General features: G+C 37.5%; 1 protein-coding gene across 1 annotated transcript in view; it reads left to right on the top strand.

Annotated features, from left to right (window-relative positions):
• Positions 1-24,434, top strand: part of mgat4a (alpha-1,3-mannosyl-glycoprotein 4-beta-N-acetylglucosaminyltransferase A) — a 55,053-nt gene that overhangs the window by 18,997 nt on the left and 11,622 nt on the right. Inside the window, exons 2-12 of the mRNA XM_088352368.1 lie at positions 7,929-8,096; positions 9,020-9,160; positions 13,514-13,647; positions 13,721-13,767; positions 13,845-13,958; positions 14,571-14,646; positions 16,506-16,620; positions 16,762-16,892; positions 18,094-18,201; positions 18,281-18,355; positions 20,097-20,215. Coding sequence (XP_088208494.1) covers positions 7,929-8,096; positions 9,020-9,160; positions 13,514-13,647; positions 13,721-13,767; positions 13,845-13,958; positions 14,571-14,646; positions 16,506-16,620; positions 16,762-16,892; positions 18,094-18,201; positions 18,281-18,355; positions 20,097-20,215 — 1,228 coding nt within the window. The remainder of the gene's footprint in view (positions 1-7,928; positions 8,097-9,019; positions 9,161-13,513; positions 13,648-13,720; positions 13,768-13,844; positions 13,959-14,570; positions 14,647-16,505; positions 16,621-16,761; positions 16,893-18,093; positions 18,202-18,280; positions 18,356-20,096; positions 20,216-24,434) is intronic.

Below are 24,434 nucleotides of genomic sequence, written 5' to 3'. Positions count from 1 at the left end.
GGTGGTGCCCATCCCTTTCCAGGTCAAATATGTTTTTACCCGGTCTCGAACCTGGGACCTTTGGCAAGTTAGTTTTTTTTCACTGAATGAAGGTTTTGTTTCAGCACAAGAAGGCGTTAAATATTATCCACTGTCCTTTTAAAATGATTAATGTATTTAGCAGCCTCCTTGACCACTAATAATTGGTATCAGGTTGTGGCCTGTAAAAATGATATTGGTGGGTATTTTAGTTTGAAGCATGCTTAGTGGCAGGAGGCTCCAGGGACGATCCAGGACAGGCTGGTAATCTCTCTCTGCTATTATAGTGCTGGTCGTCATTGTGATACAAAAGCTCCATTGAACTATATCTTCATATTTTCAAGTTTGTGGTGATTCAGTTAAGCCACTCATTTAACTCGAGTATCAGCTGATTGTGCTAAAAATAGTTGATTGTGCAGCTTTTGAATTCACAGGATGTTCAACGTGATTTCATCCATCCTTCTCCCACTACTTGTGTAGGGTTGAAAGTGCTTTTTGAAATATTATAGAGGATAAAAATAAGTATCACTTGACTGACTTTACTGTAAATGCAGCCTTTTTTTGGTTTACGTAATGACAGCTGTCCTTTGCCTGCACTGGAGCAGCATTTTTGTAAAGAATGACCCTTAAGATATGTGTTAGTCCTTTCAATGACAACCTTGTTTTTTTTCTTAAGGAAACGGCAACAGCTTGCTCTGCATCTTCATGTACTCCGTGCTCTACTTTCATGTGCATTGGAGAACATTCAGTATATCTTGGAAATAGAACAGTATTGTGGTGCGGGTTTGCTGTGCCAGTGTAGGGTCTTCAGAGTTAATGTAGGTCAGAAGAAACTATAATATAACGGTTGGGAATTAATATAAAAATGGACTGTGACCCACACATCAACTACTGATGACTCTTTGATTTTTTTTTTGTAATGGTATTGATTGACTGTCGCGACCGTGCAGTTATTTTGCCGTCCGGAAGTTGGAAGTTGATCAGGGGGAATTGAAAAGACTTGATAAGTAGTGTAGAGGAGTTGATGAGGGTATTAAAAGTATGTATAGAAAAATATATGTATATTTCCCAGTCATGGGTTATGACTGAGTTCTTTTTATATGGTTGTGGAAATATAATCTGAATTTGTATGTTTTTAAAGCGTAACCCAAAGGATTCATGTTTTTTGTTTTTTAATTATTATACATATATTTATTTGTTTTTGGTGGGGACTGACCGGAAAATTATCCGATTCATGTGTCTGATCCGCAGACCAGCTTTTCTGATTCGTTGCATACATAGTTTTTAGTTGTAAAACCTTTTGAGTGGTTCTCAAGCCAGGTTTTTGAGCAAAGGCACACATTTTTTCAATGAAAATAATTTCAAGGCACACTCTTCCTAGAAAATGTTTAAGAAAATATTCCTGGCTCCTGTTTTATTTTTATTTTTAAAGCTTATTTGGCCAAATTGGCTTATGTAATCCAGGTGAACAGTATAAACTTGTTCTCATCAAATTGTTTTGAATAAAAATGCTTATTTGGAGGTAGTTTAAGTAAATAATGCAGTAATCTACTCTGTCGTCGTTTTTTTATTTTACATTATTTTTTAAGATTTTCTGGTTTCACTGCTTTTTTTTAAAACTTGTTATAGTATGATAGGATGAAAATCTAAAAGGAGCACAGTCGAGTTTGTTTTGTTTGTTTGTGTAACAATATGGTTTTTGTTTTGTTTGGTTTGTTTCACAGTATAGGTTGAAACATATTTCCCAACCAACATTGTTTACAAAAATTATATATACTTACTATCTCATGAACTAATATTTATAAACCAATCTGCTGTCGTCTGCCAGAAGTATATTATAGTTACATTGCGAAACACTTGAAGACAGCAGACACTTGACAATTGTAGGCTTTTTGCAAATATTCATCAATAAGCGGTCACCAATTACACATTAGTGTAATGCAACACATTGTTTGAGAGACACTGCCTTGCCAAATATTATTATTTTTTTTGTCATTACAATTGCATTATCTTAAAGGGACAATGTGTATGATTCTCATACTGTAAATAAAACGAATGATTTGAAGACTAGATAAAAATACTGGACTTTCTTATCCTTGTTAATTTAAAAAAAATAAATCTTAGGTCGAGGAATTTGCATTTATTTTACATAGTGGAATCCCTACCAAGTTTCCCTCCATGTTTGTCTGGCAACTTGCTGCTACACTGTGCTCTGTGGCACTGTTTTTTTTTTGCATTAGACAATACAGTGCTATTAAATATTACACACTAGGGCTTTGAGTCATATCAATAATGGGGCAATATACAATGATCCTAAACACAAAGAGCTTCACGTGTTTTGATTGTAGCACTTTCCCCTTGACTTATTCTAGCAATTTAAAAATGCAAATTGGTGAAGAGATTCCAGTACATACTTCCTGCTTTATTGACAAACTGCATGGCTGCCTGTCGTGCTGTTCATTCAGCATACATCAGCAAGTCACTGAGAGAGGACTTGAAGCATTGTGATTTTGATTTTATTGAGAAATGTATCGCACTTGAGTCTCAATCAAACAGCGTGGCCTCACCCTGGCTGTAATCAGAAACCCCCAGTAAATTATAGCCATATTCTTGATCGTTTACAAATGTGAACAAATTAGAAATCAACCGATGAAAAAAAAAAAGTGATCAAAATTAGTTCCACTTGAGAGGTTCCAATGTTACTACCCACTGTTGTATAACACGATGAGGCTGTTGTTTGTGTAAAAAAGAGCATAGTGTTTTAGTTTATCCTCCGTGGGCATTGGACATATGTCAGTTGTGCATTTTGTCTACCATTATAAATAATCCAGGGCCACAACACAACGGTATATCGTGATAGAAGTGATCAAACAGCTTCTGTGGAACAACCATACTGAACCATAAGTATGTTTGGCTGCATGGTTTTATGCAATTTTAAAAAATAGATTAGTCTATGGAGGGAAGGAAATCCAAAGAGAAGTAAAGATGTTGTGTCAGCAGTGAATCTTAGCCTTTCCTTCTCTTACCCCTGGGAAATTGAGAGGAAAAACAGGGTTGGGTAAAGGATGGACTTTCTTCGTTGTAATTGTCTATTATATTTTGTGCAGCCGCCCATGTTTTTTTTTCATCCACTTTATTACTCCTGCAAGTGACACACCCTGTCATATTCCCAATTAGATTTTTTCATTTGCCATTTGATTTAATCAACATTGACAACACTTTTACCAGAGGGAATTGCCTGCCTTATAGAGCCTGTGACTCAAATAACAAGGTTACAAACTGTTATACAGTATACACACATGGATGGAAAGGTATATGGCCCTATCTTAACCATTTGATTTAGAAATGGGGTCAAACTTGATCTAATTGGTTGTTATTCTTAAAAATCTTTAAAGATGAGAAAAAAGTTGGAATCTTGTCATATGTCAAGTAGTTCTGATCAAACATGTTTATGACATGATGCTATTAGTTTTTTAACTTTTTTCCCCTCACTAATTTTTAACCCACTCATGGAAGAGTGCATGTACTGGTCGGTCATGCATCCATGGAGTTAAATGCTGGAGTTAATCAATAGAAAAAAGGTCACAATAGGTTTTACAAGCTAAATTGTATCAATGACTTGTTCATGGATTCTTTGTCATAGTGATGCACATGTCAATAAAATCTGCCTTGAGATAATAAAATTGGTCTTACAAATTGAAATGACTTGCTAAGGCCTGTTGCTCAGGGGCGGGACCGACTGGGAATGTTATTTGGTTAACCGGAAGTGGAATAACTCAACAATTATTTGATGATACCCTGGTTGGGGCTGCAACAAAAGCATGGTTAGCCAAACGCGGGGTGTGCACATACTGAAGATCAGGCCAAAGCACTTGTTGAAATTCAAACTCAATTTCAGATTATGTTGGTCCATGTGCGTTTTGGGGTTTCATTTTATCACATGCATCATATTACAAACGGCATAAGTATAAATATTGTACAAAATGTAAACCTGCATTTTAACGTTTGGTCTACATGCTGTCTATATCAAAAGTGCTTAGGTTATGACGAATTGCAACTCACCTGTGTCTAAAATGGATCTGTGAATGTTTCTCTGCTTGTGGTGTCATCACTTGACACCAGGTAACAGAATGGCCACCATTCCTGCATGGTTTAAAAACAAGTATTTTGTTACTTATTTTCTACTAGCATAATTAGACTCAATCAAAATATTGGGTGTAGACCAGGGGTCGGGAACCTATGGCTCTTTCTATGAGTACCTATGGCTCAGACACCAATTTGATTGCATGCAAAATTTCTCCATATTGTTCAAAACCGGGAATGTCTATGCTATTCAGGTACACGTAAAGCCAAACCAAGGCTAAATGCAAAGGAAACACTTCGCAGTATATATAGGGCACGTTTTTCACTACAATTTACAGTCAAGGTGTCACACAAAAAAAGGGGGGAAAAAAACTCGTTTTGGCTGTACAACGCTAAAGAATCCTTTATTTAAAAGTTCACTATATAATCTGTGTTCAGTGTTCAGATACTTTATGATGAATCCACAGAACTGTAAATACGCCAAAACACCGGAAGAGAACTTAGTCATTTGATTGGGTGAGTGGGAGGGATGGGTGGAGCTATGCAAAAAGTACAAGCATTCCCTCCCATCTCTCGCCAAAGGTAAGCACATAAGGCTCCCTATTCTCAGAATCTTGTGACGTTTTTACAAAATAAATGCTTGCATCTGGTTTTGAAACCAATATGTATGAAAAAAAGGGTCAAAAGGAGTTTAACCGATCTTGAGTAATTGCAAGAAAGAGACAAGTTTAAAGTGGTCTGTTTGTTGAATTTGGGACAGGGGCTCTGGCATTATTCTCTTTTCATAATTTTTATCAAATCATCAAAAATAAATGTGCTGAAGACTAAGCTTTTGTCTGGGGCGCGGGTTTAGCAATTTAGTAAATTTGTCTCATAATATATGGTGTGGCGCTTTCCCAAAATAAAATTAATATTTTTTGCTTTTATGGCTCTTTGAGTCAAAAAGGTTCCCGACCCCTGGTGTAGACTATTGAGTGGGTCTAGAACATTTTCTGGGTGGTTAACTTCTGCTTTCGGATTTAAAACTTTCGGTTTTGTACCGTTTTAATCAAAACTACTTCACATCTTCAATTCTTTTTTTTTTATCTTAAACAATTGGCTCTAAAGTAAATCTAAAAAAACATGTTGTGTTTGCGTATTGGGTTTACTGAATACACTGATTTGTTGTACAATGGAACCTAAAAGAAATATTATCTGCACTGTTTGCATCAACAGGTGTGGCTTCACCTCCGTAGACCCAGCAGTCAAAGCACTGTTGTGCAGATGAAAGTCTATTTTGAAGTGCCCTTTTCATGGGCTTGACCGCATCTGTTTTTAAAGCACACACAGTGTGGACAAACAATAGCTCAGTCAGAGAAATGCAAGGGAGTGCAATGATAAAGGGAATACAACTGTCATTGTTTTATGGGATGGACTTCCCAAAGAGCACTGTAACAGTTTACTAGCAAGATAGCCCAATAACAAGTAGCAAAATGGCCAGTTTCCCCGGCAACATCAAACAATTTGTGTAAATAACTGAGAAAAATGCAGATAATAAACTTTGCAGGAAGTTGTCAATGCCTGTAGCAATGAGTCATGGGCCAACATTATGAAAACAGTGTCTCAACTCAATCGCACAGCCCTTGTTCTTGTGTCCCCGTTTAACAGGCTAATGAATTCTGAAATCATTTCTCTATGGCTAACCTCACCACAACACAACAGATCTTACCATGGTTGTCAGATGACATGCATGTATTGCAATGAGCGTATTGTATAGTGGTCTTTTGAAGCATCCCAAATACTTCGGCTGTTTGGCAGCCCCTAAAACAAGGTTTATTCCTGTGTGTTAAAATATTGTTTGAGGTTCTGGATGTTGGAGCTGTTTGCTGGATTTTGTCCACAAACCCAAAATGCATTCACCAACTAGAAGATCTCAAACGTGCACTTAAAAGCTTTTGGAAAAAGTTCGGGAAATTTTAATAATTGAAATGATATGTATTGAGATAGGTTTTGTTTTGTGTTGTTAATTAAATTGTGTTATAAAATGTACAAAGCTGTATTGGTGATAATACAATGTTTGACTACTGGAAGTTGTTTTGTCCATCCTATACAATATTGCTAGTGTTTCCCATAGAGGTCTTTGAGATCTCAGGGGTCCGGAATCTTGCCCGGGGACGTGCACAAAAATCTTCCCTTTTACCCCAGCCCCAGAAGAATGTTTAGTAGATTTTAAATTCAAACACATCAAGCTGATGCCTTCGTTTTAAGCAAAATCAAGAAGCTGGATCTATGATGAATGTGTGCCCTTATAAATTATCGCCACTTGGATACACTAACTATAAAAAGCAATAATACAGCAAACAGAACACACCCACAAAGCATGGTAAACAAGACAGGAGTTTATTACAAAAATAAATCTGCTCGTCAAGTAATTAATTACACTAAAAATCAACTAGTGTTGTTCTGATGCCGATTCTATACTGTTTTAGGATATGTATCGGCCAGTAAACATACCAAACCACTAATATGGGTACTGCCGCTTTGGTGATTGCTGCTACAACAGGATGCCGGTTCCTCTTTCTTGATTTACAGGAGATTATTTGATAACTGTCAAGCTCAGCCAATTGCTCCTCTTATTAATGATTTACATTCCTTTATTATGTTATGACAAACATTGCAAACACAACATAGCACTTATTTATTCACAGCAAGACACAACATTGTAGGGCAAAAAAACAAGTTTTTTTTGTTGTTTTTTTTAACTCCCATTTATAAATTTGTTTACAGCGTATACAATTTGAGAGACTCATTCAGATTGTTCTGTCAGTGATAGACATTGTACAATGTTTTGGCGTCATTAATATAATTAAAATCAATATAATATTATAATTAAAATCAGTCCAAATGAGGATCATTTTCCTGCTTTGGATCATTTTTTAAAATTATTTTCCTTCTTTTTGTTCTCCGTATTGCAATCTCCCTCCGCTCAATATACTGCTGCCTTTAAAATTTAGATTATCATTGCCCAACGCATAAAGTAGTCCATGCTGTCAATCCAGACAGTGTTGCATAGGAAAGAAAGCGGAACCTGGAATAGACTGCTTGCATACTGTAAAAGCGACATTAACAAAGGATTGGGATAAAGTCAAATAAAATCCAGTACTGCTTTTGGAAAGATAATTACCAATATCAGATATTAATATTCAGATTTGGAAAATAGTATTTTCTCTTTCCTTTTGGGGAAAATATCATATGAGAAAAGGTGGACTATTACATCGGATATTCCTTGACATTGTTGATGATACTGGATCTCACTACTTTTCTTTGTTAATGAACCAAGTCCTTCTTTCGTGAAAATTAAATCATAAATTAGATCTTTCCCAGTATGACCTCTATAAACTCTTAAAGTTTAGATCAAACCCAGATTGATAACAACTGTCAGTACTGTTGTTTCCAACAGCCAAGCTAGATAAGTCTGATAATGTCTTGGTATATCCTCCTTTAGGAAAGGGCAACTTATCTCCAGAAGTGCACAGACTGCACGTGGCCATATAACACACACATACAGTATGTCAAGTCAAGTCACATTTATTTGTATAGACCTTGATCACAAAATGTCTCAATGTGCACTATTGTTGTTGTCTTAGCTCCTTATCGCTTTTCAAACCCCTTGTTTTTATGTTTTTCTAACTGTTAACAAGGAAGTCAGCCTCAGGTAACTTTGATACTCCCAAGTCGCCAGGTTGGAGTCAATGACTGAAGTTCACTATTTATCTTGGAAAGTTACCATTGTTTTCTATATACTATGACTATTGTGACTCAGTGGCTACGTTATGTTCTTGTTGCAGAAGAATTGGTTGCGTATCAGAGGGAGTTCCATGCTTTGAAAGAGCGGCTCCGTGTGGCCGAGCACCGAACGCTACAGCGTTCGTCGGAACTCAACAATATCCTCGAGCAGTTTCGGCGCGCCATTGCTGAAACTAACAATAGCAAAAATGCCCTAAGCACCTTTTCAGGTAACTGATTACTTTGAACATCTATCACAGGTCAGATGGTTTATTGTCTGGCAATTCAATTACGGAGTCACTTCGGTCAAATTTCCAGGTCAAGTCATCTCAGATATTTTAGGCACTCAGTCAATACAAATACTTCCTTAATGTTATAAGCATAAACTTTCTTTTAAAACTAAACATAAAGTAAGTTTGTCAAGCATGCTAATAGGAGCCGCAACTTTAATAGATCCTTAACTTTGTGACTGTTTTGAAGGTTGAATTAATGGATTTGGTGGTCAGTTTAACAAATTAGAAAGGGACATATCCCAGTGTCCCTGCTAGCCATGTGTCAAAACAATGCATTGTGGGAAAACTGCTGCTAGATTGCTTTGTAAGTGTAGCATTTAGAGCATCAACCATATAACTTCTGAATTATATTAAACCAAGATTTCCTCTGCACCTTTTGAATTCAATTAATTGTGTTGAAAACTACAGATTGGGCCACACTTTATGCCTGGTCCTAGGAAGCCTTTGGCCCCCAGGGCACTCATTGAATTGACCTGGTATAGTGGATGATTTTTAAAGAGGGCGAGGGGTGCGATGGGGGGCTTTTCTATTTTTCTGTATGTTTTAGGCCTCTTAATGCCAGTACTTGCAGTTAAGGTGAGGTTACATTACCATTTTTTAAGCCTCACGTGGCAACCAATCCAAACTCTGCTTCAAAAAAGTTATTTAACCTTACTAAAAGTATGGGCTTACACACTATTTTACGTCATCGCTATCTTCCTGTTATTGTTTTCACTCAGAAACTCTAAATTGAACTTAAAAAAAAAAAATACAATTTTCAAATGTTTTTAAATTATTCCTGATTTTTATCAATCAGGCATGGTTGTCTCTTAAGTGTCTTCCTTGTTGAATATTTGTGTTTCATTTCCTGGTGATTTTAGCTGATACGCAGAAACTTTTGAAGGAGCTGGCCAATAGGAAACCTCTCCACGTGCCAAATATCTACCACCATCTGCCTCACCTTCTCACCAATGAGAACAGCTTGCATCCAGCTGTGCAAGTCGGCTTGGGACGCACTAAAGGTAAGAATTTACCATTCCCGCAGAGCGCCATTGATGAGATTCAGATATGTTTATGCCTTCTGTAATCTCATAAATGTAAATATTTTGGAGTTGCGGTCTACTTATCTTGATTTCTACTACTTCTTGTATTGTAATCATGCATTAGTATTGCAGAAGACAACACATAGCGAATGCTATGTTTATGTGTGTTTGTGTGCGCACGCGTGTGTTGGATGGGCGTGATTGTGATAGGCTGGCGTATGATAGAAGTCAAACAGAAGGTGTGGCTTTCAATTGACTATTTTAGCGATTTGTTACATTAAAAAAAATCAAATAAATCAGACTGAATAAAGTCAAAAGAGTGCTAAGTAATGCTGATCCTCAGCAAGTGCTTTGTGGATTGTTATCGGGTTTGGGAAAAAATTGAAGCGGCGTCGAAAGAGAAAGCAATATCAGTGCTGTATGTCTGGCCGACTACTACGGCTAGGCTGGAGCTGATCCTGTATCTCACCAACACTATCCATTACCCATCCTTTTCATGGGATGACCTGGAGCTACACCTCGTGGGAACCCCTTACATTTGTGACTCTTGTATTTTAATCATCATGGAGACCTGGCTCAATTCGAAGATATTCAATGCTAACGTGCCGCTCTCTGCATTGTTTTCTAACACTAAAAGGAGAAGCCATTCAATTTTCTTTTACTATTTCATAACGACAGTAAAGACCATTCGATCATTTATTCATGTGCAACTCTGTGTTTTTATTTGTACAATGGCATGAAAAAGGTGTATTATTTGTTATTGCAAAATTCGTTGCAGCCTGGTCATCTTGGAAGGGGGATTGACTCATGTGCGGCCCCTTCTCAAGGTTTCTTTATTTACCTCACGTTGGGGTTTTGAGTTTTTTTCCTAGCCCTTGTGTATGTTTTAGATCAGGGAATGGTGTTTACATGCCACTGTAGATCTACAGTTATTTTGTTAAAGTCAAATGTATTATATGTTAGTGATATCTAATATTTTAATGAATGTTTCTACTGGCGAGTTTTGACTATCATGGAACTTTTTTTGAACGCAACCCCCACGAAAAAACAAGGAATTACCATATTCCCTAGGAAATATTTATACACTGCAGAATAGGTCTTTGTACAGTATGCAATAACTATGAAACTAAAAAGGGATATGAGAATTATCATGTATAAAAGAGTTGACTCTTCCAATGTTTTTACGTAGGTGAAGCACTTGACAACAAAAAAAAAACATAGTTTTACTCAATATTTTCACATAAACGCTTAACTTCTAAGAATCCTGTAGTAAAGGAATATTTTTGTTTAGAGGGGCATGTTGCAACAGCAGTCAAATAGTCTAATGTTTGCAGTAAAAGCCTCTGCATATATGTTTAGTACATTCATGATAATGTTCTGACCTGGTGGTCTGAACCTGGAGGACCTTTTTGTGACGTTTGCATTTTCTACCATTACATAAATGCTTTGAATATCCTCATATTCTCAAATTTGAATTATGAGTTTATTATATTATCATTGTGTTTAATGTAATTGCAGTAATGATCATAATTTTTTGGATTATTTCTGGACTTGCTTGTAAAGTCCAACAAAGTAACAATTTTTTATTGTATATGATAAGAAAAGAATGAACCCATGACAAAAAACACAATTGTACAGGAACATTTAATTGCTTTTTTTGCGCTCTAAGTTTAAGGGTGGCGTGTGTCGTTTGAGGTGTCCTAAAACGTTAAAAAGAGAATATAGAGAGATTGGAGAGTGACTGCTATCATAAGACAGGAGTTAGTGGCAGAAAAGTAACAACCTTTCAAATTCCAGATAGCACTTTTAAGAAAACAAAATTGTTTTGCAGTTTTGAACAAACCCTGTATAACCTAGGGCTGCACAGTTTGTGGGAGGGAACTCCGTGCGATTTTTCGGACTTGTATTGCAATTTTGGTGCGATTTTAAAAAAAAATTGCCTTTTCAGTGCTAGAACTACGAATCATTGAAAAAAAAGCAGTGTCTTGCAATTACACAATTGCGCACTACGTCACATCGCAAAATCGATTTCATTCGGTTTAATCATGCTGCCTTATATACCAAGATTGCTTACAAGCGCGCAACCCACCTTGCTCATTGATGCTTCGATGATCATTTTCTCTGTTTCCCTTTTGGGCTATAGCGGCACCATTCTGCTGCCAGTGCTATTCGCTAAAGTATGCATACGTGTTAAATTACACATACAGAAACCCACACAAGCTTCAGAAAATAGAGCCTGTGACTTCCATCTCTTAACACATTCCACCTATTTTTAACATAGGTTTGCTGTTTCTTCAAAAACAGCAGAAAATTGTACCATATGATTTAAAAACAAAAAAGCTACCCTGGATGAAGCCCAATACATTTTATCAAGGATTTGATTGACAACTCTTCTTAATAAGCAGCATACGGCAAGGAAGGGTGGGGGCTATATTGGGTTTAAGGTGCCTAAAATATGCTCAGGTCCGCGTACATCATTCTTGGTTGCAATATCCCTCATTCATTGTCTACCCCCATAGCGCATGATGTCAGACTCTTTTCTGCCTCCCACGCTCTCCTTTCATCTTCGACCTACTTTTTTTTTTTAAATGCTGGTGGGCGTCACCATACAACTTGGTGTTCGGTTTGAGAAACACAAAGCGAAACTGGGACACATTTTCCATGCTGCTTAGATTGTCGGCCCCCTTTTCCTCATGCTGACAGCGCGCGTCTTGTAGCTTCTGCACCTCAAGTTTGTTTTTGTACCCTTTGCGAGGCCCCTCATCATTGTTGATAACACTGCAACCGTTGTCAAGTGTTCCTTTTCAATGATGACATTTCAATTTTTTGCAAGAGCGCTCTGAGGATTGTTTGTAGATGAAGGCTCCTGTTGTAAAAGGGTCTACAGAACGATATGTGTGTATGAAGATGATCTACTAGATTAAAGAAGTGTCAGTTAAAGGGGTAATTCCGGTACACATTTTCTGGTATGAATTCAGAAAAGTTCAACTTCGCACTCTCTGGGTATTGCCCTAAAGCGGCTCACCTTTTTTTCTTTCAGGTGTTGACACCTGACCCCCTACTTATGTTGTTATCTTTAGCTGACAGCAAGTGACAAAATGCTGGCGATGGCTATTGATTTTTTATTCATATATTCATACAACACTGTTTTTAAGGGTAATTTTGCCAGATCAAAAATATTATTGAAATGTTGGCATTGACGTCTCCCTTAAAGACTTTTTAGACTAGTTTTAAAGGTATGGTTATTAATGTTACTTTTTAAACTTCATCTGGACTTAGTATACAGGATGAAATGATGTTGCAAAACTCAAACTGAAATTAACAGCCACTCAGATTTTTCTATAAATTAAATTGAGTGTGCTTAAATCGTGCAAATTATTATTTTAAGAACATCAAATGTAATCTGTAAAATCTGAATCAAGATAGATTCTATAGTAATTTATAGTATGTAATTTCTAAAAGTTTTTTGTCAAATATGACCAGCAAAAACACTTTTATTTACACTTTTATTTTTAATTTGCCGCGCTCATTTTTGTAGGACTTGACAAACTATAATATTTTTTAAGTAGCCTTACCAACTATTGTGAATCAATTATATTTAATTGTTTTGGTGTAAGATACAAGTCGCTGAAAAACAAAACGTTGTCACCAAATGGCCCCAGGCTTTAATTTGTACAACTCTGGTCTACTTGGTTGTGATTTCAGTTTGATGGGACTTAAGTGGTTATTTTTCTAGATGAAAAAAATATTTAATCTCATGAAAGTAACCAGCACTCTCTTCCGGCGTCCTTTTTGTTTAGTGCCTACTTGCATTTACAACCCTATCAAAAAAAGCAAAACTCAGTTTTATCTAAATAGCATTGTAAGGACAATCATTGCCAACACAATTTTAAGCACCTGAATTTATTAGATTTAAAAATAAAAATCATCCGAGCTTTATTATACACTTCATCCAGTTCAGTTCATAACAGAAGCTCATGAATTAATTCAGCAGTTCCGTGCATCAGTGTGACTTTCGATGTTGCCTTGACGCCAAGTAGCATTTCAGTCCTGTTTTTTTTTTGTCAGTTCTTGCAATGTTTTCCCTCCTACGAGCACTTGTAAACAAAAGCATTTATTTATGTATTGAATCCATGTCTTACTCAGAGGTTGTTTTTGAGGAGGCTGTGCATGAAAACCACAGTGCAGAACATAACTTCACCTTCTTGTTTTTGCTTCCTTTCATCTCCATCTGCGTGTTTGTATTGTGGATTTCAGCCAATTTCATCAGTTAAATGTCTTGTACCCACCTTTTGACATTAGAAATCATATGGTTGAAACTCTTCTGCCCAGTTACCATGGTAATGGGGATCCCTACAGTGAAGCGGAAGGTGAAGTCATATTTAGCGGAGACGCTGCATTCCCTTATCGATAAACTGTCTCCAGAGGAGAAACTTGACTGCGTCATAATTATTTTTGTGGGAGAGGTAAGAGGGTCTCTTACTACAAATAGTCAGGTAATGGAAAAATTCACTCAAGTCATCCTGCTTTCTTTTACAGACCGATCTGGAGTATGTCCAGAGTGTGGTTTCTAGCCTGCAGATGGAGTAAGAGCACCTTGCGCTACAACCATAGTTGGTTGTTTCCTGCTCCCTGAGGTCACCCGTGTTCTATTTTTTGCCAGGTTCTCCACAGAGCTAAATTCCGGTTTGCTAGAGGTCATTTCGCCTCCCACCACCTTTTACCCAGACCTCAACAATCTTAAAGAGACATTTGGAGACCCTAAAGACAGAGTACGGTAAGACTCATCATCATCACTACCATGTTTTATTTTAAGTGAGAATGAGAAGACCTCGGGCTGGACGGCACACGGGTAAATCTGAGGTCACGACTACAGAACCAGAAGGATGGGTCATTGGGAGGGATCGAGCAGGAGAGGGCTTTGATTCAGCTGCTTAGTATTCTACATGCATTTGTCAAAGTCAGAACAAGGTCATCCGAACAGGCGGCCTCCGTCTCTTGCTCCCAAATTACTCCCTTGCCCTCTCAACACTTTATTGTGACATTTTGTTTGAAGTCCGCAGCAAAGCGACTGAATGGAAATCTGTTTTGGTGCAATTTATATTTACTCAACCCCAGACTAGTCCTTTAGGTGTGGAAGTGAGTGAGTGTTTGCCTCACCTTCCTGGGTAAGCTGTGTGTCTCATGTAATATGTCGATATTCCTCAGAGTTATGTGGTTTGCATCTAACTGAACATTAAAGAGTATTGCATGAACCAGGGATAAACACTATTGAACTTGAAGGTGTTTGGTCCTCATGTAGTGGCAACACCTATCCACACATGCACGTTAAAATTTTAAATTACAAAAAATAGAAACTAAAATTGTTTCTTTTCTCTTTGTGTTTAAGATGGCGAACAAAGCAGAACCTGGACTATTCTTTTCTTATGATGTATGCAGTGAGTAAAGGAGATTATTATGTCCAGGTAAGCCAGAATGCCATTGTGAACGGTGCTTCCTCTTTGACCTTAATTCTCAATTAAAACGATTGCAACCACAAAGCAATGGCGCGCAGATGCTATTTGTCAGCATCTGTTTGCTCTCGATAAAAAGAGCGCCTGGTTCACTCGTCCCCTCTGATTAATCCTTTCGAAAGTCTGTTGTGCTCATCTGTCTTTTTGGTGCCCAAAAAACGTGCTACCAGTATAGTGCATATTTTAACGTCAAATACTATCTGTTTTGAGATTTAAAAAAAAATAATAATAATTTTGTTGTCATTTAAACACGGAATCATTCCCTGCCGCAAACGCTAAACTGACAAATACTGTGAAGGGAAAAGTATTAACTTAATTACTAATGTTGCAAGTTATTCAATCTAAAAAGAAGAGAGAGGCCTTTATTTGACATTGTTGGTTTAACTATGAGAGATTGAATAAAAAATAATATCTATAAAATTCAAAATTCAATGTTTGAGTTGTCATTCGCAAATTGTGGTGGTAAATTTGTATTGGGTTATTAATAAAAGTTAATCTCAATACTGTACTTTCTTAAATGGCTTTTGTTGGCAAAGACAGAGATTAAACGTTTTCTGTAGGTCCTCACAAGGTTTCCACTTGCTGTTGTTGGTATTTTGGCCCATTCCTACAGCAGATCTCTTCTGGAGTAGTGATGTTTGGGGGCTGTTGTAGAGCAACACAAAATTACAACTCCCTCCATAGATTATCAATGGGTTGATATCTGGAGACTGTATCGGCAACTTTAAAATTCTTCCTACAAGGCCAATCCCTTGTTGCGTGTGCCTGGGCTCATTGTCATGCTGCAAGGCCACGTTTTATTTTCAATGTCCATACTGTAGCAAGAAGCGTTTAAAAAAAATCTCAATGCCCATTCATTCTTTCCTTCACACAAACCGTTCCATTCAATTTGTGGAAAAACAGTCTAAAAAAAATAATGATAATGATAAAAATAATGATTACAAAACGTGTAGTTTTTCTTTTTTGGGATGCAACTCTGTTTTCTTTCTCCTGAACATGAAAAGTTCTACTTTTGTTTCATCTGAACATAGACTTTCTCCCAGTCCTTTTCTGGATCATCAACGTGTTTAATAGCAAACTTCAAGCATTTGTATTAGCAGGGGGTCACGTCTGGCACTGAAGGATTTGAGTCTCTGGTGGCGTAGTGTGTAACTTTTGTCCTGGCTCAGGTTATTCTCCACATTCACAACCAAAATGAATTATAACTATTTGTACCCACCACGAAAGTATACATTCTCCAAATGGACTTAAGACAGTAACTGATAAGTACACCAGCAGACAGTATGGCATCCATCTATCTGTACAAGCCGGTCTTTATCGGTAGTTATCATGCATCCCTAGTGCTCACCTTTGACCGAACACCAGTCAATTGAGGGAATATATAGACAAACAACCTTTGCACTTCTGTTTACACCATTGAACAATTACACCTCGCCTAAATGTGCTTTTTCCTCCGTCATTGCCAGGTTGTCATTTTCTTTTAGGCGGCGACACATCATTAAAAAAGTCATAAATGTTGATTTAAAAAATGCTGAAGTTTAATGGAATTTTACGCCAAACCTTTTTTGGGACCAACGACAAGCATATCCGTCATCTAATGCATGCGATTGTGTCATTTCCATTCTCTGCTCTCAACTGAAAGGAAGAGGTATTTCCACCTGCTTTAGTTTGGTGTACTGTAGTTATGGTGTGTTTTCATGGCTCAATCCAGAATAGCACATCCCTGTTGTGAGCGTTGTTATCCCAACCTCTCCATTTTATCACCCCAGTGAATTGTTTTAGCTCATTTCTGTGGACCTCTACTCCCCCAGTTGGAGGATGACATTGTGGCTAAGCCCAATTACTTTGCCACTATGAAGAACTTTGCCTTGCAGCTTGCGTCTGAAGACTGGATGGTCCTGGAATTTTCTCAATTGGGCTTCATAGGTATGATTTGGCACACACCTGACATGTTGCTTCAATGTGTGATAACCAATGCCTGTGGATGCCACTTCTTGTCCCTTCTGATTTAGTTCTATCCCAAGTCCCCAAAGTCTCATTAATGCTTTGTAATGTGCTCTCATGCAGGAAAGATGTTTAAGGCACCAGACCTGAATTTCATTGTCGAGTTCATCTTCATGTTCTATAAGGAGAAGCCAATCGATTGGCTGCTGGACCACATTCTCTGGGTTAAAGTGTGCAATCCTGAGAAAGACGCGGTATGCTCTGCATTGTTAAAAGAAATGCGTTGTTGATTAAATTAATCTTATGGGGGAAAATGGCACTTCAGATGTCGTTGTTGGGAATTGCCTGAGATTTTAAAGGTGTGTTGTTTCAAGTAAGGTTTCAATTAACTAGATGTGCAATAGAATAAATAGGTCAATGGACAACTAATCAATTCATAAAATGCACTTTTTTTACAACTGTCCACCTAAGTAAAATTTATATTTGATGCCTTTGAGGCTGTTAATGGCATTAAGTTATTCATTAATATGTCGATATTTGATCAATTGTAGTAGGTTTTGCTTAAAGAAATACAAATCTTCAGAATTCCAACAGTAAATATTTAATAATAATTTGCAAATTTCCATTTCCCTCTATATTTACTTTTGCGTCAAATCAAAATTAAGCATTCTTTTTTTTCCTGAATTTTTTTGGGGGTCAGCTCACACATTAGTGTGTTTTGTTTATTTCATGTTCTAAATCATCCGTCAATGTTGCATTAAAAAGTTGTTTAAATATTTTTGGAATTTTTTATATTATATTTATCATTTTTTTTCATGTGAAAAAAGTCAACAAACGCTTTGTTTTGGAATACAGGGGTTGTAGTAATAAAAAAATCTTACGGGATTTATCGAGAATAAAGAATATCAAAATACTCTTTTATTGCTGCCAGTCAACAAACTTATTTTGTTTTTTTTAAAGGTAAGAAATATTATTCCTTTACTTAGAAAAAGAAGTAACAAATATGGGTTTGAAGAGCGAAAAATTTGGACACAAGGACGGCCTAAATTCTCAGGGGCTGCACCTGTAAATAAGTGAAAAATATTTAACTTGAGACACCTGCCTAAACTTCAGAGAAAGCATAAAGAGAAGTTTGTGAGATCAGTGCCAAGAGTTCCTCTTGGGTGTGGAGGTGTCCTGGTCCAACCTTTTCAGTTTCAGTGCGACATCAATATTGCACCCTGGAGCACTGTCTGATACCAGCATTGATACAATATACCAGTAAGACCTACAAAGCCTTTTATTTGTTTTTTTTCAGTATGAAATATTAGAAGACATTTGATCTGGTCGTGCTATTCAAATAAAGAACAAAAGAAAAGAATGTGTAGCCCTTAAAATGTGGTAGCTATTACATCCTGTTTTACTGTGTTGTTCTTGGCTTGGCTCTAACCACAATCTTTGTTGACACATTTTCAGAAACACTGCGAGCGCCAGAAGTCCAGTCTCCGCGTGCGTTTCCGCCCCTCCTTGTTTCAGCACGTGGGGCTCCATTCTTCACTCGCAGGAAAAATCCAGAAGCTCACAGTGAGTCCAGTGCCCACGCAGTGCCACCGTTTGCCACAACCAACCAGTCTCGCACATTGCGGTGTTTCTGTGCCTTTAGGACAAAGACTTCCTGAAGCCACTTCTTCACAAAATACATGTGAACCCTCCCGCTGAAGTTTCCACTTCAATGAAGGTAACCATACTCGATTTAGGTCCAAACCAATGCATTCATGTCATGTCTATCTATCTACCTTGGTTATATCCCTCAAGAGGGGTGACCGATAGCAAGGCAGAACACATACAATGACAAAGAAAATAAAAAGGAAAAAAAATAGCAAAAAAAAAAAAAAAAAACACACACAAAAATTTTTGGACCATGGCCAACCCAAATGCCCAAACACCCAAACAAGTTAGGCACCTCGGCACCTAAGTTGGTCATGCTTTCGTCCCTCCAGATGAAACTGGGCATCAAAGGTTGGCAATTTGACGATGGATTGTTATGGACATCAACCCGATTGTGATCTCCAAAACTCCAAAGAGCAATAGGGTTGTACAGTGCCCTCCGAACTTTTTGACATATTGCCATTTTTCAGTTGTCAAACTCAACATATTTATAAGTAGCCTAGATGGTAGGGCGCCCGCTTTGAGACTGGGAGGTCGCTGGTTCGCGCCTCGGCTGAGTCATACCTAAGACTTATAACATTGGTAAAAATGGCGGCGCCCTCTGTTGGCTGTGGCTGCATCGGCTCGCTACAACCGGTCAGGTGTATCGACATTTCTATCTGTGTACATTGTTACAAAGAATGACAATACAAAGGAAATTATTATTATTATTATTATTATAATCAACAATATGTGACACGCAATTGTGAAAAGAAACCAAATTTACTTTAGATTTTGTATTATGCTTTTAAGAAAAAGAAAAGAGTAGGTTTTTAAGAAATATTGTCCCTTTTTGAGTATACCTTTTATAAAGTCCTTTTGCTGCGATCACAGCCAAAAGTTATTTTGGGCACAGTTGTGGTCAAACGTTTACATACACTTGTGAAGAACATAATGTCATGGCTCTTTTGAGTTTCCAGTTATTTCTAAAACTATGATTTTTCTCGAATGGAGTGATTGACACAGAGTTCTTTGTCACAAAAACAAATTTAACTGAACTGCACCAATTCTGTCAAGGAGTGGTCAAAAATTCAACCAGGAGCTTGCCAGAAGCTTCTGGATGGCTACCATAAGCACCTAGTTGAAGTGAAAATGGCCCAGGGACATGTTACCACCAATTATTGGCGCTGCTGTATGTATATATTTGACCCAGCAGATTTGATCACTTTTTCTATTAACCCATAATAAAGTTATAAAAGAACCAAACCTCATGTTTTTTGTGACCAAAATTGTGAGCAAAATCATTTTTAAAAATTTTAAAATGCGCTACCTGACAAAAACTTCATACTACTAATTTGATATTATAAGATTTACAAAAAAACATTTAACTGGTGCCAGGAATTAATTTTTAAAGATTTTTAAGAGACTGTTCCTTGGGATTTTTGGGTGAAGTAAAAAAAAGCTTGGGATACACTGGCTTGCTTAATATAATATTTTGAAGTCAGTTTTTTTCACTATTTGGGTTATTTTGACAACGGATTTATTCTTATTCTTCTGTTTTTAATCTTTATAATGTGTTTATCCTGTCATGATATGTCTAATCTTTAACAATGTTAACAATGTTCACGACAAAGTTATCAATTACAATGAAGACAATTCTTTTTCTATCTCTACCTATTGCTTTTGGCAAAGAAACTGAATATTTTGGATCAAATTTACAGTAGAAACATGGCAGAATTGGCTGCTGAAAAGTCGAGAATATTTAAAGAACTTGAGGCCAAACCTAGCAAGTTTTTTGTTATTTTTTTTGCATCATACATTTCTCCTATCAGGTTTATCAGGGCCACACACTGGAGAAGACATACCTGGGGGAGGATTTCTTCTGGGCCATCACGCCCAGCGCGGGAGACTACATCCTCTTCAAATTCGACAGACCTATCAGCATCGAGCGGTAAGATCAGGAGGGGTTTTGCACTCACTGTCCACTGTGCTTTGCCGATATAGTGGTACCTGTTTATACTTAATGTGCAACCTCAATACACAAGAATTTATATACATGAATATTTTGTTAATCAAAAGTGTACCATCAGAGACCTCTCAATGCAAGTGACTGCTCACCATCAGCAGCTCATCCCAGTTTGCATCCCGCAATTAGGCACCTAATTCTGCGCCATTGGTTATACCTGTAGAGTACCTTTGTTCTGAAGCAAATTTGTTTTGATCGCATCTCTTTAACTCATTCAATGCCAGATGGTTTTTTTTCGTATTGGGAGAGCTGTTGCCAGCCAATTTTGACTACATGTTTAAGACTCACAAAAATTAAGTTCTATAGCTATAAATGCATAGTACTTATAAAAGCAAGGTTGAACTCTTATTTTTTTATTTAAAAACATGTTTCTAGCTTTTACTATTGTTGTGTTAACAACAGTCAAACATTGCCAAGCTTCTTGAAAATACTTGTTTGCAAGAATACCTCTGAGAAAAAAACGGCTTTTTGTCATAATATACGTTTAAAGCAGAAATTTCACTTTGGTGCTTTTTTTGCATTTGTGATACCTCCAATATCTAAACAATTCATAAACACAAAGGCACTTTGCTTGTCAAATAACATTTTATTGCAAACAACTTATGCATGAAACGTTTCATCAACTTTGCAAGAACTTTTCAGCACTTAATGTTTTGGGTGACGTGATCACACAATAAAGGTCACGCAGGTGACTGCGTTCCTGCAAACGTGCACATTAAGCCATCCCTCTCTGACCAGACAATTGCAAAGGGACTTTGTCATCGTTTTTGGCAAGAATTAAGTTCTGTTGAGTAATTACTTTTCATCCTTATCATGCGACTTTCACCACACTGCTTCTCTCCGCCTACTTGCCATATGTGGCTGCACACACTCAATTGATGTAAAAATGTAGCAACACAAGGAAGTTTGGCTTTCTTGATGTTGGGCAAAGATATGATCAAAGCCACTCCTGCTATTTAATGGTTATTTATCATACTGAAATCTTTCCCAGAGGCTTGATACTTACTGATGAGCAGCAAAAAAGCAAAAAACATTATTTTGCAAGCAAAGTGCCCTTGTGTTTATGTAAAGCATTGTTTAGATATTGAAGGTATCACACATGCAACAACAGCACCAAAAAAACCCCAACCTTTTTTCAGAAGTTTTCTTACACGATTATCATCAAGAAACTTAGCGATCCTAATGAAAGATGATGGTTGGAGCTTTCATTTGATATGTTCCATGCCTATATAGCTAAAGAAGTACATTTTTTGTAGGCAGTCAACAATAAGTCAGAATGGCATAAATTGGTTGGACCCGGCTCCTCCCATTTGAAAGAAATGTCTTGCGTTGAAGAGTTAAGGTTACAGAAACTTTAATTCCAAATGGACAAGAAGTGCTAACGCACCATCAAAACAAATACGTGCGTCGTTACTCCACACCACGCATACACGTTTGCACAAATGACAAATTCACATTTCATTTTGTCAATGTCATCTCATCTATCTTTTGACTGTATTTTGTTTATGTTTAATTACTATATGAATGGGTTTCTAGTGATCAGAAAGAAATGTTCTTTAGCTATTTAGGTTTCACTTTGATCCTTCTGGGAGGTCGGGAACAGGCAAATTAGTTTTTGATTATTTCATATCGGGAAAATTCATTGGTAAAGCGAGCAAATCAAGTTATGAGCACGATCCTGCAACAAATTACTCTCGTATGGAGAGGTAACACTGTATTCTGCTTCAGTCTGCCTGCCTGCCTCTCTGAGGGATTGCATCAGGCTAATAAAAAACAACTCTTAAGATAGGCATTCTTGGCTCAACCTTCTCGGTCTCCGCGGAGAGGAAGCAGTTGAGGTGTATAGTGTGTGTGTGTGTGTTTCATCTATGAATAGAGGCAGGTCGCAGCAGGGGCAGGGCAGCGTGCTGACCGATGCGTTAGCATACACATAGACAAACGGCGAGAGCGGAGTGCTGTCATTCGCTCGGCCGAATAACCGACTCAATGTACTGTCGTGCATTGTTTTGTGATGTCCCTTATAAACTGTAGCTGTGAGGAGACAAGATCTTATTCTTTTACAGCTTCTACCTGTACTTGTTTGCTGTAGTGCAGCCAGTGATCGTTTTATTCAAAATAACCCTGGATATCTTGAAACTCAAAGCCTACGGTGTAAAATAAATTCTTGATATCCACTGTTTCCCATGCATGTACCGGTAAATATTCATGTATTTTCACTTATTCTTTAAATTAATATTGTTTTTTCATTAAATGGAGTGTTATTTAACCACTAAGAGTCTCTAAACAATACACGCCCTCCCTTCAAAAGTGACTATGTAATAATTCACCTTTAGCGGTCACTGTATCTAAAAGCATAGCTTTCTTTAAGGAAAAACCGGCAATAAGCCACCAAGAGCCCCCAAAGGGCCAAAATATTTCACAAATGGATATCTCATTCTTTAACATTAAAAGTGCCAAGGTGCGGTGACAATTGGCAATCTCAGATGACACTTGACCTTCTCAAATGCCCCTAAATGGGACCTGTGAGCCAAATTTGCCCCCAAGGCTGCAAGCGATTCGTGTGTGTGCAAAGATGAATTTCAGGGATCACCATGACCACACACTCACATGCACTAAGCATTCAACTAGCACTGTACAGAAAAAACGTGTAAGAAAAAAACCATGGGAATCTCAATAGTTAAAGAAATGGAATCGTATGGCTACAAGAAGCAATGTCCCAAAGACAAAATCCGATGAACTATGTAGCAGCCAAAAGTCCGCCCCCCCACACAGCCCAACACGGCTCTCAAAAGAACCACACTACCCTCACAGTACATAGAACCTGACCACATTAGGTAACACAGAATGAGGCAAGGTTTAAAATGGACTCAACATTGTGGTGACTACAAATCATCACATTATTAGAAGCCTTAAACAAAGTATCTAAAGTAAACGCCTCAATAATCCTAGAAGATCACATCCACAAATCCATCAAATATGATTTTATTTAATGCAGTCACTTTGTTTTTATTATGATTCACAGTCGTCAAACACATTTAAGTCCCTCATATTTATCCTCTTACTTTCTTGAGGTGATTTGATAAGCTGTAACTGGGTGTTAATTTATCTCCATATCAAGTTTGCAAAGTTACTTAAATATATTCTCACATTCTTAAAGATGCAAAAAGTGAGGAAATAGTACGTGGTTTTTTTTGGTAAAAAATTATATATATATTTCATCAGTGTATTCAAATTATTTTCAGGGATAATGCATTTTGTATTCAGCATTTCTTGTCTTTGTCATCCTGAGCTGTGACGTCAATGGAAGAACACCATTACACTTGCAAGGCAGTCGCCATATTGTCTTATGTGTTAGTTGAAGAATGTTTTAAGTGAAGTTTTTATGGGAAATGTCTAGGCTCTGTGTCACAAGTAGATGCAGTAATGGTAAAAAAGGGCAAGCAACGATAAAAGGGCTAACTGGCAAAAAAACACACTTGGAGGTGCCAACGAAAGGCGGCACAGCCTAAGCTGAAAAACGGAAGGCTGGTCAGCCAAAAATCACGAAATGGGCTGCCAGGTTAACAGAAAACCAACAACTATAAAGACGATAAAGGGTGTAATAAAGGGCGATAACACAAAATCAGCTGTGAATAAACCAAAGGACATGGCAAAACTGGCACTGACCTGGCACTGACAGCCTGGGCTGGCCAGCCAAACAACACACTGAGGGCAGCCAATGGCCCTCGGCAGGCACGACGCTAACTGGGAGCTATCTGAACTAAATAATAGCAAACACCACACACACAAGGCAAAAAACACAAACAGAAATATCCTACTTAAAAAGAAGTAAAGGCAAACAAGGAACACACGCTATAACGGCTGAAGGTAAACTTACCCCACACGGCTTTTGGATGTTGAAATACGCAATACTGACAAAACAGTCACAAGGCCCCAGCGACAGTATAAGCACAGTTCCAAATTCTCCAGTTAAAAAAATGAGCAATATGTAATCCCTGTTCACTACAAATGTTGTCTGTTTCAGAGCTCGCCTCATGTGTTGTGTTAATGGGATTCACCATTTTTAAAGTGTTGCGTTCCTTCATTGACATCACACCTCTACAGCAAACAAACCCGATGGCTCAACTTTGAGTCTAAATTTCTA

This window comes from Urocampus carinirostris, chromosome 14 (assembly GCF_059441175.1).
Source record: "Urocampus carinirostris isolate Australia breed hairy pipefish chromosome 14, RoL_Ucar_1.0, whole genome shotgun sequence".
Lineage (NCBI taxonomy): Eukaryota > Metazoa > Chordata > Actinopteri > Syngnathiformes > Syngnathidae > Urocampus > Urocampus carinirostris.
The sequence above is the reverse complement of the archived record's forward strand: the minus strand, read 5'-3'. Positions and strand labels throughout refer to the sequence as shown.